The sequence below is a fragment of the Musa acuminata genome, chromosome BXJ3-6, assembly GCF_036884655.1.
Source record: "Musa acuminata AAA Group cultivar baxijiao chromosome BXJ3-6, Cavendish_Baxijiao_AAA, whole genome shotgun sequence".
Classification (NCBI taxonomy): Eukaryota; Viridiplantae; Streptophyta; class Magnoliopsida; order Zingiberales; family Musaceae; genus Musa; species Musa acuminata.
The window spans coordinates 13932852-13946666 of record NC_088354.1 but is presented as its reverse complement, the minus strand read 5'-3'; the positions used below and the strand labels follow the sequence as shown (position 1 = coordinate 13946666).

The 13815-nt window shown below is 39.4% G+C and overlaps 1 protein-coding gene across 3 annotated transcripts; it reads right to left on the bottom strand.

Moving 5' to 3' along the window:
- LOC135640391 (transcriptional corepressor SEUSS-like) lies at window positions 1-10383 on the bottom strand. 3 transcript variants are annotated; one of them, XR_010497302.1, is made up of 10 exons: window positions 8482-10383; window positions 8287-8406; window positions 8034-8082; window positions 7680-7894; window positions 7501-7569; window positions 7294-7391; window positions 5758-5851; window positions 3635-3704; window positions 1323-2340; window positions 1-1240 (listed from the first exon to the last, which is right to left on the bottom strand). XR_010497302.1 is itself a non-coding variant. In XM_065154780.1 (9 exons), the coding sequence occupies exons 1-9, from the start codon at window positions 9475-9477 to the stop codon at window positions 1424-1426; spliced, it is 2628 nt and encodes an 875-aa protein (XP_065010852.1). In that variant the 5' UTR covers window positions 9478-10383; the 3' UTR covers window positions 1272-1423. The 3 variants fall into 3 exon arrangements, 1 of the variants encoding a protein (XP_065010852.1); XR_010497301.1 differs by having other exon boundaries at window positions 1-1221; XM_065154780.1 differs by lacking the exon at window positions 1-1240 and having other exon boundaries at window positions 1272-2340.
- Between the last annotated feature and the right edge of the window lie 3432 nt (window positions 10384-13815).

Here is a 13815-nt window from a genome sequence, read left to right as displayed (position 1 = left end):
TTTAAATGCACAAAAGAACTTTCAAGATTACAAGAAGAGAGGCATTTATGGACATGTAACCTTAAAAGTAATTCAAACAGTACATATATATATCTTCTAATATACCAAAAAAACAAATTTCCTTGCATACCTGACATCACTGCATTATAGTCGGTTCATGAACAATTGTTATCTGCCATGCTTATTCCTGCAAAATTTGCTCCTCTTCTTTGTGAATTCCAATCCATGTATCCCAAGTATCAGAACTGTTATACCAACTGATCCACATGACATTCTAATATTATATTCTGATCAACCAACAATCCATTCCAAGATGAGATTGTGGTTCTAAAGAAGAGGATCCAACTGCAAGGAGGAACTGAGCAAACTGCAACCTCAAGAGAATTAACTGTCAAAATCTGTTTCCGCCACCACAGAGACTGATGTGGATTGGTGCCAAAATAAACCATCAGAGCTTACTTGCAAGAAGAGGGATGTGTCAATAACTACAGCCCCGAATACCTTGTCTAAACAAGCAATGGAGAGTATATATGCAAGAAAGATAAACAAGACTATAGAGAGATATATATTATAAGCTTACCTCTGAGAGACTCTCAAGAGGTGAAAAGAACAAAATCTAAAGTTCATATATTACATAACTAACAATTGCAGTTACAAGGGCAAACAAACACAGTTAATACAGAATAATCAGAGGCTTCATGTGCAATGTTAGAAGACTGCTGTAAAGAATAAGCTTCAGATGGGCATGCAATTATTGAATAGACCATACAACATGTGCAGTACGCTACTTAGGAATTAGATCACAAAGTACTGTCATTACAGATTCATTCAGCTTTAATGTCCAGATTGTCATCCAGTGTTCCTATTATTTATGATTTATTCGACTGTAACTTTTAAAAACATGCAAAACAAAGAAAATTGTGTGGCAGAAAGAACATAAACATTTTATCTCACTCACAGAAGTATCGGCTTTGCGATCAAATTTTGTAGTCTTGCGATATTTGACTGAAACAACCAAAAAGATAATATAAATCCCCAAAAAGAGAGGGTGTGGTGTCGGCTTACAATTTTTTTCTCTTTCGCGTAAACCTCCACTGATTTAAGCTGATACTTTGAAAATACCTTTCTGCTGTATGCATAGCATGCAAGCTAGCACAAGGAAGCTACTCTAATCTGCTTGCTTGCTCTCCTTTTGTAAATATGATGCTTACCATGATGTCCCTTGATGAAAAAGTTGTCACTAATTCATTATAAATGTGGGATGCCTCAGATGCAAATCAAGCTAAACTAGACATGAGATTAATACAGAAAGTGAGAATTACATGGGCTGCAATGGACTGGAACACATGTAAATGAGGTGGTGGTAAAAGTCCTTCAGCCATTGCCCATGTACTATTGTTGCAAAATATGTCTGTTTCACTCTTTAAGGTGAGGATTTCCAATCAAACTGAAGATTGTCAAAACCATTAACATGTCCAGACCCACTCAAAAGCCTGCTTTCCATGTCCTGCAACTGCTGATGATTCATGGTGTGTGGATACTGTGACAGGTGGTTCATCCCAACCCTACCAGTCATGGTCATAGTATCATTTGCCATAACCGCTCTTAATCCATTAGCAGTTGTTGATTGATCAGTCATACCCATGGCACTGAAACCCATTTCTCCATAACCCGAGTTGTTTGCCATCCCGTTTCTGACCAGACAATCAACTCCGTTCAAAGCAGGTGTAACACCATTAAGTCCCTTCAACTCATCTACCAAGTTGCCTACACCATTCAGCTGAGAGGACATCATTTCCTGTAAGATTTTCTGCACAGAACTCTGTGATCCAGTTGGGTTGGCTTCATGAGACTGTACCGGAGGTTGTTGCAACATTGACATATTTGCAGGTGGAGGAACAGAGTTCAAATGAACAAAGTTAAGAGAGGTTGGGGCATTGTTACCACTTAATGCGGATGGCATCTGAGAGGGAAAAGGAGAAGATGCATTTGGTTGGGAAGGGAGCAGTGAATTGGAGCTGGCTGATGGTATTGGAACCACACTCCCACCACCACTTTGGTCATTTGTGGTGCTCACCAGGTTTCCTTGCCTTGAATTTAGAGAGTTCTGGTGAAGAAGCTCCGATATGGAAGTTGTGGTGCAGGTCGTAGTTAGATTTCCAAGGGAATTCTCAACATTCATTGCACCATTACAACCAGCAATCTGAACACTATTTACATGAGAAGAGCTCTGATCATTGTCGGTTGAGTTTTGGGCAACCATCTGGTGATCCTTGGCTTGTTGGGTTTGTTGAGGGTGCAGTCCAAAAGAAGCTTTTCGTGGGAAGCTGTTTAAACTATCTGAACAAAAGATGAAAGTGACAAGATCAAATTTAGAAATAGCTATTATAAAACAAACTGGTCAGACTGAACTTGATACTGTGAGAAACTTTCAAACCCTTCAATCAAATTTCAAGCTAACAAAGGTCACTTTCATAAAGGGAAAAAAATATCAACGGTTACTTTCCAAGTCATGACTAATAGTTTGAAAAAGAAATTCCATATAATTAAAAATATGGTTATCCCTTCCAGCTCCATATCATTGACAAGCCACGTACCACGTTTTTCTCATAGATGAACACCAAAATAAAAAACTGTGATTTTACAAACAATCAACAGTATCTCTGTATCTTATGCATCATGAACATTACAATCCCATAGCAGCCTGGGTTATTCATGGAGGATGGCACATAGTACACACTATCGATGGTATCATGAACCAAGATCAGGAGCACTATCATATATCTTACTAAATTCTAGATATTTTATTTTAGCAGAGATACAGAAAAAAAACAACAATAAGAAGCCATGATGCCCAAATATTTTAAGTCAGCTACATAGATCTTTACCATCATTGAGTGTGTGCAAAGCTAATACTCCTTAGTTACAACAATAGCATTCAAACCTTGATATATAGCTTTTAGAGAAGGCTCCTTGGGCTTACCTCTACCTTTACTCACACCACGGGTACTTCTTGTCTCACATCGTCTGACCAGAACCTTTATAGATCCCTTCAAAACATGTCTATACCATCAAAACTTTAGATGGTTCTCCCTTGTTTAATTTTGTATCAGAGCTACAACCAATCATTTACAAATAAAAATTCTTTTCTATCTTTCCAGGTAACTACAAATATCCACCTCAACATGCTCATTTTAGTGACACAAATTTTGTGCATGTTGCATTTTAATTGCTTAGCTGGTTCTTTGAAATGATGACTCAGAACGGATCCCTAATCAGTCAACTGGGTTGCCATGGCTGCTAATGATTAATAGGCTTAAGGAGGCATAAAAATTCGATAGTGGCAAGCACCATAGCAGCCTTGGAATTGCTTAGAAACTGTCCAGAAACCTAAAAGCCAAAACCAGTGGCACACATGGTGGTGTAGTGCCTGTAGACCCAAGCCTATAGTGACATCTATGGTAACAACCACAGCTGCTTTTTAAAACATTGCATTATCTAGATCAAAGCAAAGAGTTCACTACAGAGTTCTAGAAGGATGTTTAAACAGCAACTGAGCAACTTAGAACTTGTTAATGTGCCAACCAAAAATCTACTATGAGGCATGCTCAGATAGAGGAAGGAATGAACTTACCCACAGGTCCAGTCCTGGTTTCTCTGCTGTAATCAATCAGGTCTTTCATACTATTAACCACCTCCGATATCTGTAGATTCAATAATTCAATAAAAAGGTTTAAAAAAATGCCTCTCTGTAACTTAGTTTCATCACATCTTGCTTAATGAAACACATATGAGAATACTAATGAAAAATAGTGTGCCATTTGGAATGCTTCTGAAATACAACATAGAAAAACCCAATGAGAAACATGTAATACCACTCATCAGTAGTCAACTACATTCTGTACAATCATTCTGTAAGTACGAGATGCTGAGGTTCAGTGGATCAGCCAATCTGAATCAAGTTTCATCAGTCCTGAAGCTGACTTTGCCGATATTTCAAACTTGTTGCCAGAGAAAGTGAGAGGCTCACCGAAACTGGAAACACCTGAGCATGGTAAATTTTGTCTGGTAGATGCCGACTTAGCCAATTTATTGGTCTTTTAGCTAGAGTTTACCAACTAAAGAGGGAAAGAAAGAAGAAAGAAAAGAAGCAAAGGAGGACGAGAAAAGAAGAGAAGAAATAAAATCTACCCTTCACCACTGATACATGCATATGACTCCCTTTTCATAGGGTTTTTTATAATATCTATGATTTACTTTTGTAAAATATTTCAAAATTATCTGAAATAATACATATGAAAATTTTCTAGCACATACAGTTTTACCTTTAACATTTACCCCTTTTCTAATCTTTTGAATTTTTATATTTGTCATTTTATAGTAATTTGTATTTGATCTATTACTACTAATACAATCAGACAGATCCCAAAGAGCCAGACCATAGGCTGATCACAACCAAGCAAACCTATGGAGATGCTCCACATAGATCTTAAGTTCGTTCATGTTACAGGTACCAACTAGACAAGTATAGGCATTAACAGAGACCAGGTTACAGAATACAAGAAAGAAATATTGTGTCCCTAGGATTTTTCAAAGACATTTCCCTCAATGGAATAAAAGCTAAATTAGCTAATGTTGGTGAAAAATAGCTATTGCACATGCTTGACAGAATAGTGTCATAAACCTGGACAAACTGTAACGACTTTAAACCTTTGCGCCAGATTTAGAAATCCCTTTTAAAAAGTCAAAACCTAACATGTAATGTGCATTCTATGCCTGATTCATAACTAGACAACTTCTTTGGTCCTTCAGGAAGGCCCAGAAAATACCATATTCATGAAATAGAAACATAAATGTGCTTTTATCAATGTGATATATGCTGAATTATTTGATTCGAATCAGAATTGTCAATCCATATCTTAGGTGAAATTGATTTTGGTCAAATTAAATTGCATAAATGGTTAAGAATAAAAGATTCTCTCCGAGCTTGATTACTGTACCATAATGCACTTGAGACAATTATGTGAGTTACCTCAGGGACAAGCCCAAGAAAAAGCAACATTACTGGTTTACATCCATTAAAGTGTGTGTCCTTAGTGGCACCATCAAGAACCCATCAAAAACCAAGCAACCTGAATATTTATTTAGTCTTAAGCATGAACAAATAATGTATTAAGACTTACAAGCAATGCTTAAAGAAGGAATTCCACAATAAAAGTGCAGAATCTAATGTAAATAGAAAAAAACGATATTCTGACTTATTTTGCCAATAGCTAACTCAATATTGGATATAGGCTCTGAAAAAAAGAAGCTGCAGTTGAAAAATTTATTTAGCCAGCCATCTCATCTAAGATCTAGCAAATATCTAAACAATCAGTGACTCCTCATAGTCTGAACTTTAATAATGCACTAGTTCAGATTTTACATTGTTGGTTATACCTATTGCCCTATAGGTACCAAGATTTAGCACATGGAATCTTACATCTGCAAGTCTTAAACAGAATCTAAAGAAGATTTTCTGAACATAACATTTTTAACCATGCATTAGAAAAATATTCAGGATGGGGATGGAGTAGAATTAAATTAACCAGCAAAAGAGAGCTTATCAAATAAATGGATAAGCACTAAAGACAAAAAAGCCAAGGAGTTGTGCAAATTGCAACAAGTTGCAACTTAAATAACAGAAGAAAGAAGTCAGCTAACAGGTAAAACACACTATCACGAAAACAGGAACTGAAGTATCAGAAAGCAACCAACCTGAAGGCAACGGATATATCTTTTCGTATATCCTAGATCATTTACTAATGGCACCTCCAGAGTTTTAGCCAATTGACGAGCAGACACCACAAATCTGACATACAACTCCAAAGTTGTCATAATAGAATTATATTATCCTGATTGAAGATCTGAAAAAATAGAAATAAACTGGCACACAGAGCATCCACTGTTCCGCGGTGCAGTTAATCATAACCTAGGACACCTTGCATGCAAGGTAGATAAATGTAAAAACAAACATGCAATTCAAGAAACAAATAATATAATGTAAATGACTACAAAAAAGACTTTGGTTCTCTAATTTAAGTTAACCTGAAAGCAAGGAACTTGATTGTTCTTTTGTCTCTACTTTGCTCCATAAGCTTGGCATAGGACAAGCAAAGGCTGCAAAGCCCTATGCCATTAACAGGACAACGCATCTCAGCAAACAACCTTCATTAATTGGCTATCAAGAAATTGGCACCCAAACAACTATATAACCAACTAGAACAATTTTCTTCCTCAGCAGCAATTTATTTGAGAATGGCAGCAAAGATAGATAGATTGACGATAGAAGCGATGGAAGGACTATGGAGTTTTGCTCAAGGTATTCAAGGATGGCAGAGGTAGACATGTGCATTGACATGAATTGCTCGTTATGGCAACTGGACTAGAGAAATGTGCAATTCATCTGATGGAGACTTCAAGGTCTTCAGCTTGCCTCATCAATTCATGGCCAGACTCATGGCTTTTATTTTAAGATCTCTAAGGGAAACAATGAAGATTTTATGGCTATTTTTACAAATGGATGGTGGATTTTCAAGGGCATCAAAGACTAAAATTAGTCAGCATGGCTATAAGCAGAGGCATTGGGAGTTGGAGAGCAGTGGGTTCAGTGCTTCAGTTGTCTCCCTACATCACCCTATAAGAAGATATATATAACATGTGATATTACAGCCCGTCAGAGTAGGCCATATAACTGTAAACGAGTTTAATATCTATAAGTAGCCAAATTGACGATAAAGCTTGTTACATCCACAGCTCATCTCACCAGAATCACACGCACCTTAGACACCTCAGTACATATTCTACCAGCAGAGGTTCACAAGGACATGATACCTGAGTTCCTGTCATGTTATCAAATGGTTGCTAGAGAGTTTCATATGCTTCTCTATTAGGCCAATAGAGACCTTCCCTTGCAACACAGGGTTTGCTATAATGAAATTAGCTTGATAGCATGAAATAATATGGAACATCACCAGATAACGCATCCTAGACCAGAATTTTACAGTTTTATAAATCATATATCACGATTGACTGAAACCTAAAGAATGCTATTGCACCAGGAAAAGTAAGATTTCAACCGACTGTTTCATTTTCACATGCCTATACAACCACAATTGCAGCATAATACATTACATATAAAATGATGTTACATGTAAGTGTGTAAATTCCAAAACCAGTGTCAGTGAGTCTAAAGATAAGAACATTTACATCTAACCAAGCAAAACCAATATATTATAGGTAGAGAAGACTTACGAATTACAAGTATTTTGCAAGTCCTGAGCAGATATGCTGGGAGGTGAATTTTGAGCTGTATTCTGATATTTCTGCGCGGCGGCCCCAAGTTGACTCACCTGAAGCAAGGGACCCATTGATACACCTTATCAAGGACTACAAGGACATCATTTGGATGCTACATTACATTATCCAGATAACATTTACATGACCATATGTCACCTATACCTGTGGTATTAACAACCTTCGAGGAACAAGCTCCTCATGCTGCCTGGCACAGAACTCCCACGAACATATCTGGCCATGGATAAGGAACGAGGATTATGACAATAAAATATAATAGAAGAAGGAAGCTCACAAAAAACATCACTATTACCAAAAAATCAGCTCCTTTAGTTATATTATACCTTCAATTCAGCAGAGAAAACAATCCGCAGTTGACCTTCACGCACCACGCGTAACTGGTCATAGACACTCTCCTGAATTGCTTTACCATAATCGAGGACAATCTGACCCAATGCATTTTGATATTCACGAGGCATATCAACATATAGAAGTTCCTCCAAAGTACCACTGGCATATTTAATTTGATATAGTCGTGGCAAAACTTCAAAAGTTGTTTCTTCAAAAATCAATATGCAAAAGAAAATAATATCAAATTACAAGGAACCAAGACATAAACCACATAAGAAACTATATATACATCTCAACATAATCGGGAACAAAAAAGACAGGAAACTTTATTAAAGGATTTTACATACCAAAACCACGACCAGGTTTACGGTTGCATACTTCACAGTGCCATGCATCCTGAAAAATTCACATGAACATATGTGAAGACGTTAGTAGACAATTTAGTCATGAGATTACAAATTTACTCCATGATGAACACCAATCTGTACATGAACATCAACCACGATCCATGTTTAAATTCTAAATAAGCTAGAACTAAAGGATACAACAGCCATCAAGATGTAGAAAACAAGTGAAGCAAAGTGTCAATGGTAAATACACCTGAGGAAAAACACCAGTAGTTTGACGCCCACTTCCATAGAGAGAAACACACCATCTCTTCCTGGCATTGGGGGCAAAGTATTCCGCAACAAATTTTCTCCAAAATTTGATATTATTATCCTGAATATGGAAAAAAAGTGTAAAAACAAAAGACACCAAAACAAAGCACGAAACATGACATGAAAAACTTAATACTTCTGGTCTATGCTGCTGGTGGTACATATATTGAGTCAAACGTCGAGCACACGTTCCTGGCTCATACAATGTGGGTTTTATTTGAGGTCTTATCGAAGCCTGTTGAAGCTGCTGTTGCAACTGGTTTCTTTGTTGTGGTCGGGTTTGAAGTATCTGTTGCTGTTGTTGTTGCTGAAGCTGCAACATCCTCTGTTGTTGCAGGAGACTCATCTGTGCAGCAGCAGCAGCCTGAGATGGGGGCCTTGACATCTGCAGCAACTGGTGCTGCTGCTGTTGCAGAACAAGAGCTGTATCGGAATGCTGACGTTCCAGTTTTGCTGGGCCCAGACTTCTAACAGAGTGCAGCTGCTGCGGCTCCAATTTTGTGGCACTGGAGCTACACAAGGTCTGCAAGTTCTGCGATGGACCAGTTTTATCAGACGGATCCATCTGCGGTTCCAACTTAACAGGAGCTATAGGCCCCATATTGCCCAACCCACCCCTCAGCATTTGCTGCTGGATGTGAGGCAAGGAGAACTGTCGCCGAAACTTGTGCATTCCCTCACGATGCTCGTTCTGCGAACGATCCACTGCAAGCTGATTCCTAGATGGATTCTGCAAAGACTGTCTTTGGGCTAGGCTAGATGCTGAAGTGAACGAGAGAGGATCAAGTTCAGCAGAGCTTAGCATCTCAACTGCACTTCCGACACCACCACGTTGTTGAAGACCAAGAGAAGCTGCCGAAAGCCCTCCGCCGGACACAGGCACTCCATTTCCAGTTGATTGGTTGAGGAGCGATGATATGTTGGTGTAGTTACCCAACAAGTTCATGTTGTTGCCATTACCATTACCAATATTGTCGAATTGGGTGCGAGGAGAAACCAAGGGCGAAGCTGGCTGCTGAGAAGGGAGAGAACCAGGCTGGGCTCCTCTCGACATGGCAGAGTTTGTTCGGAGAAGCGAGGCCGGGACCGACTGGCCTCCCCCAACCGGAGTAGGGGGTCCTGAAGGCACCATCTTTCTCGAGGGTAGGGATTAAACTGCCTATATGAGCCAATCAAAGAGATGAAATCTTTGATGCATCAGTTCAAATTATTAGTAATCCAGATACAGGTAGGCATCACCAACTCTGTTTGGGCCATCGAAAGACCGAGTCCTTGTTTTCAAACCCATAGGAAGAAAAAGGAATGGCGGAAGCAGATTCCAAGAAAGAACTTCTGGGTTGCAACATCCCCAAATTACACCCTCCGTTTAAAGAATCACACTCCGGTATTCCAAAAATCAGAAAGAACCAGTATCCAGGTCACAGAAATCGCCCGATAACTCGATCCTTTTTACCACAACTAGAAACAAAAAGGGGGATCAAGCAAGCAAGAAACCGAGCACCTTGCTGAAAAATTAGAACTCGAGGGTCAAAATTGCAACTTTTTTTGCCAGAAATAGAAACCTTTGGACCACAGCCCCACCGGAAAAGTGCTCGAGATCCGAACCTTTTTCTTGCGCCTTCGTCTGCATAAACTAATACTCGTCCACTTTCTTCCGCAACCGAAGGCCGAAGCAAGACCGGCGTTCGCTTGGGGCACCGGGTGTGGTGTACCACTTGCAAAGTAACCGAAATAAAGCACGGAAGCAGCTTCCCAAGAGATAAAAGCTATTCACGGCGGAAGACAGATTGGAAACCGACAAAGGGGAGCGGCTCGCTTTTGTTCGAATCCACGGACCGAAGGGGTGACGGAGACCTCCTCCGATGAAGGCGGCTTCTTCAGAAGCTTTGCACTTGGATCTCTAGCGACGGGGTTTCACCGGATTGATCCCGAGACGTGCCACTGCAAGGGTTTGGTTTGGACTCCCTTCCACAGACGTTTTCTCTCTCTCTCTCTCTCTCTCTTCAGACTCTCGGGCTGGTGATATCGAGCTCCGGCGGACGCCAAATGCTACTTGGATTTAATTGAACTTGTGATAATTGTACCCCCGCAGTTTGGCCACTAAACCTCGCTTTCACTTTCCAATGCGGGTGAAAGGATCATGTTTACAAATTAGCCCTTTTCATTTACAAAATTACACTGCACTCCAAACAAAAAGGCCATTACTCTTTTCATGAATATATCCGATTAAAAATATAGCAAAATTAATACAATTTAAAGAGTAATTACACTTCAAAAATGGATAATGGAATTTCTATGTTGATATTAGAAAAAGGTGAAGAATGTAAAAGAAACCTCTAAAAGGCTCTGCAAATTCCCTTTCACAGCTTTCCTAAACAAAACCGAAAGAATACGATCGTAATAATAAAGAAGTCTTGGGCTTAAATGCAAAAACGCTGGCCACCGGGGATCGCCGGTCGAGTGGGGCGTTATGATGACATGAGCATGCGTGATAATATCATTCCAGCTCGACCGTTCGTCATCTCTCTCCCTCTGCTTCGGCCTCATGTCATCCCTCCTCGGCGACGATGCTATGGCCTCATGCTATCATCCATCACATCCAATCATAGCAAATATGGCAAATATAAAATATGATATAATATAATTAAAAATACGATCCGATCTCTATTATTATTTCCGTGAAAAAGTGGATTCGAAATATAATTGGAAAGTCACATCGCTGCAGCAGCGCCGACTGACATGTGGTTTGATTGGTGGAGCCATGCACGTCAACGTGGCAGAATGGGAACCATACCGTCATTTGTGTCGGTCTCATGTCTCAGGTATCGTATTATCGTGGACACTAAGGTTTACCTCTCGTCGTTGTCCATAGTATTCGAGCTCTGCTCCGAAGCAGATGAGAGCTACGGACAAGAAGAGGGCAACACAGTCGCTTCGCTGTCATATGTACCAAAGACTTTCTTTGCATACGACCAAACCAAAGTGACACCCAACTAAAGTTGCATGGGAGATGATGAGTCCGTATATGTACAAACAGACTCTTCCAACTATGATTCGAATGAGAATAATCAACGATTTTGTTTTTTCCAAAGTGAAAAAGAAGCCTCCTAACTCGCTACCAGCACACAATCCCATGGCTCTTCACCTTCACCGACCCCTCCTTCCTCTGGTGAACAACAAGATGCTTCTCCTCCATCAAATGCCTTTAGAACTCTTCCTTCTACCCTAGTTAGTGCCTCCTTCTCTAATGAACTTCGGAGCACAGTAGAAGGTCATGCCCTCCTCCTCTGTCGACTCATGGAACTTCGACATCAATATTACTGTCAAAATCACTAAGATATATTTAAGTCATCGACCCAACAAAGGTATAACAAATAAGGGACAACTAGAAGATTTGTCTATACGATAATTTGTTTGGCAAAGTACCTTCTTTGGAGGTGATTGAGACAAACTTCCTGTCCTTTGACCTTGCAGGGAGGGGGATATTTTGTGCTTCTACTTTATATCGGAGCAAGATAAGATGAGCATCCTCACAAGAGGCTCCTGGTTCCTCAAAGGTCATACGGTCAACCTCTTTCCTTGGTTCTGAGAACTTTCTAACCTCAAATGTCCATCATCCCAACCTGATTGTAACTCCCAGATCTACTGATCCAACTAAGGAAAAGATTTGCTTGAGTATCTATTATGCTTGATTACTTAGAGCCTTTGCTACGAGAAATGTAGAATAACGAATTTAGATTTCTTTTAAATCGTTGCTTAAGAGAATCTTTGAAGCTTTTATTTTTCGTAAGAGATTATGGATCGAAATGAAATTGAAAGAAGAAGATTGTATTGATTAAAACAATACACACTACTCCATATTTATACATGTTTAGAAGGGAGAATTTTCCTCAATCAGAGGAGGATTTTCCTTAACAGATTTATGATATCTAATCATGTGTGGTTAGGGAGATCTTGGCTGTTGTGGAAGTTGTTATCACGGGAGATCTTGATTGTTATCATGCCCTTGCAAGATGGTGTTTTTATCTTGGACCGATGTGATAAAAGCGATTTACGGTGAGAGGCTTCGTGAGGGAGTCCGCTAATTGATCAGTCGTATATACGTGAGAAACGCGTAGTTAATGTCTGACAACTTATTCTCGCACAAAGTGAAAGTCGATGACGATTTGTTTCATGCGTGAGTGGAATACCGGATTGGCGCATAGATAAGCAGCTCCGACATTGTCGCAATATATTATAGGAGTAGAGTTGATATTGATGCCAGGTTCCTTGATGAGATTCATGACCCAATTGAGTTCTGCAGTAGCGATGGCAATGGCACAGTATTCAGCCAACTAATTGGATTAGGTCCAAGGAAGAGTATATACTTCGATGTGGATGTTCTGTCATCAAAATTCCTTGCCCAACCAGCATAAGCAAAGGTATGGAGATGAATGGGGGAGTGTTTGCAAAAAAAAGAGGCCATGATTGATAATCTCGGAAAGATATCATAATATTCGTTTGACTGCAGACTAATGCATAGTAGATGGTCGATGCATGAATTGGGATAATTTATTGACCGCAAATGAGATATCTGGACGGGTAAAAGATAAGTACTATAAGGAGCCAAGGACTTGACGGTATTGAGTTGGGTCTGTAGTAGGGCTTTCATCATATAGTTTGAGCAACTCGCTAGTAGATAGAGGTGTTGTAACTGCCTTTGCATCTTGCATGTTCGTTTTAGATAATAGATCTTCAACATACTTTCGTTGTGATAGGAAGAGCCCGAAAGATGTGTATGTTGCTTTCACTCCCAAAAAATAGTTCAAGGTTCCTAGATCTTTAAGGGAGAATCGATCTGCTAAATGTTTGAGGAATGCCTTGATTTCCATAGGATTATTACCTGTGATAATAATATCATCCATATATACCAGAAGATATAATATATTACCACTTTAATGACGAAGAAATAAGGAGATATCAGACTTAGAGTTGATGAAGCCAATTGATGCCAAAAACGAGCCAAGTTTAGTGTACCAAGCTCTTGGAGCCTGACGAAATTCATAAATAGCTTTTTGTAGTTTACAGACATACTTTGGATATTGAGGGTGGATGAAGCTACGAGGCTGCTATATGAAGACATCATTAGTTAGGGTCCCCTATAGAAAGGCATTGTTAACGTCGAGTTGACGTAAATACCAGCCTTTTGAGATAGCCAAACTCAGAACAAGTCGGATTATTGTGGGTTTAATAACAGGGCTGAATGTTTTTGTGAAGTAACACCAGGTGGTTAATGAAACCCTTTGGCCACTAGATGCGTTTTATATCTGGCTATGGATCCATCTAGGTTTTGCTTAATTCGAAAGACTCACTTACACCCGATAATGTTTTGTGTGGGATGAGAGGGTACAAGTGTCTATGTAGAATTATAGAGGAGTGCATCATATTCTTTACACATGGCTTTACGCCAGTATAGAGATTTTTTGGCTCG

What these genes read in the sequence shown, in the direction of transcription:
- LOC135640391 (XM_065154780.1), bottom strand. Translation starts at nt 9,477, where the DNA reads ATGGTGCCTTCAGGACCCCCTACTCCGGTTGGGGGAGGCCAGTCGGTC. An exon ending in TAAACCTGGTCGTGGTTTTG is followed by an intron (nt 7,895 to 8,033) that starts GTATGTAAAATC and finishes TGATTTTTGAAG; the next exon opens with AAACAACTTTTGAAGTTTTG. An exon ending in GATATATCCGTTGCCTTCAG is followed by an intron (nt 3,705 to 5,757) that starts GTTGGTTGCTTT and finishes TTGAATCTACAG; the next exon opens with ATATCGGAGGTGGTTAATAG.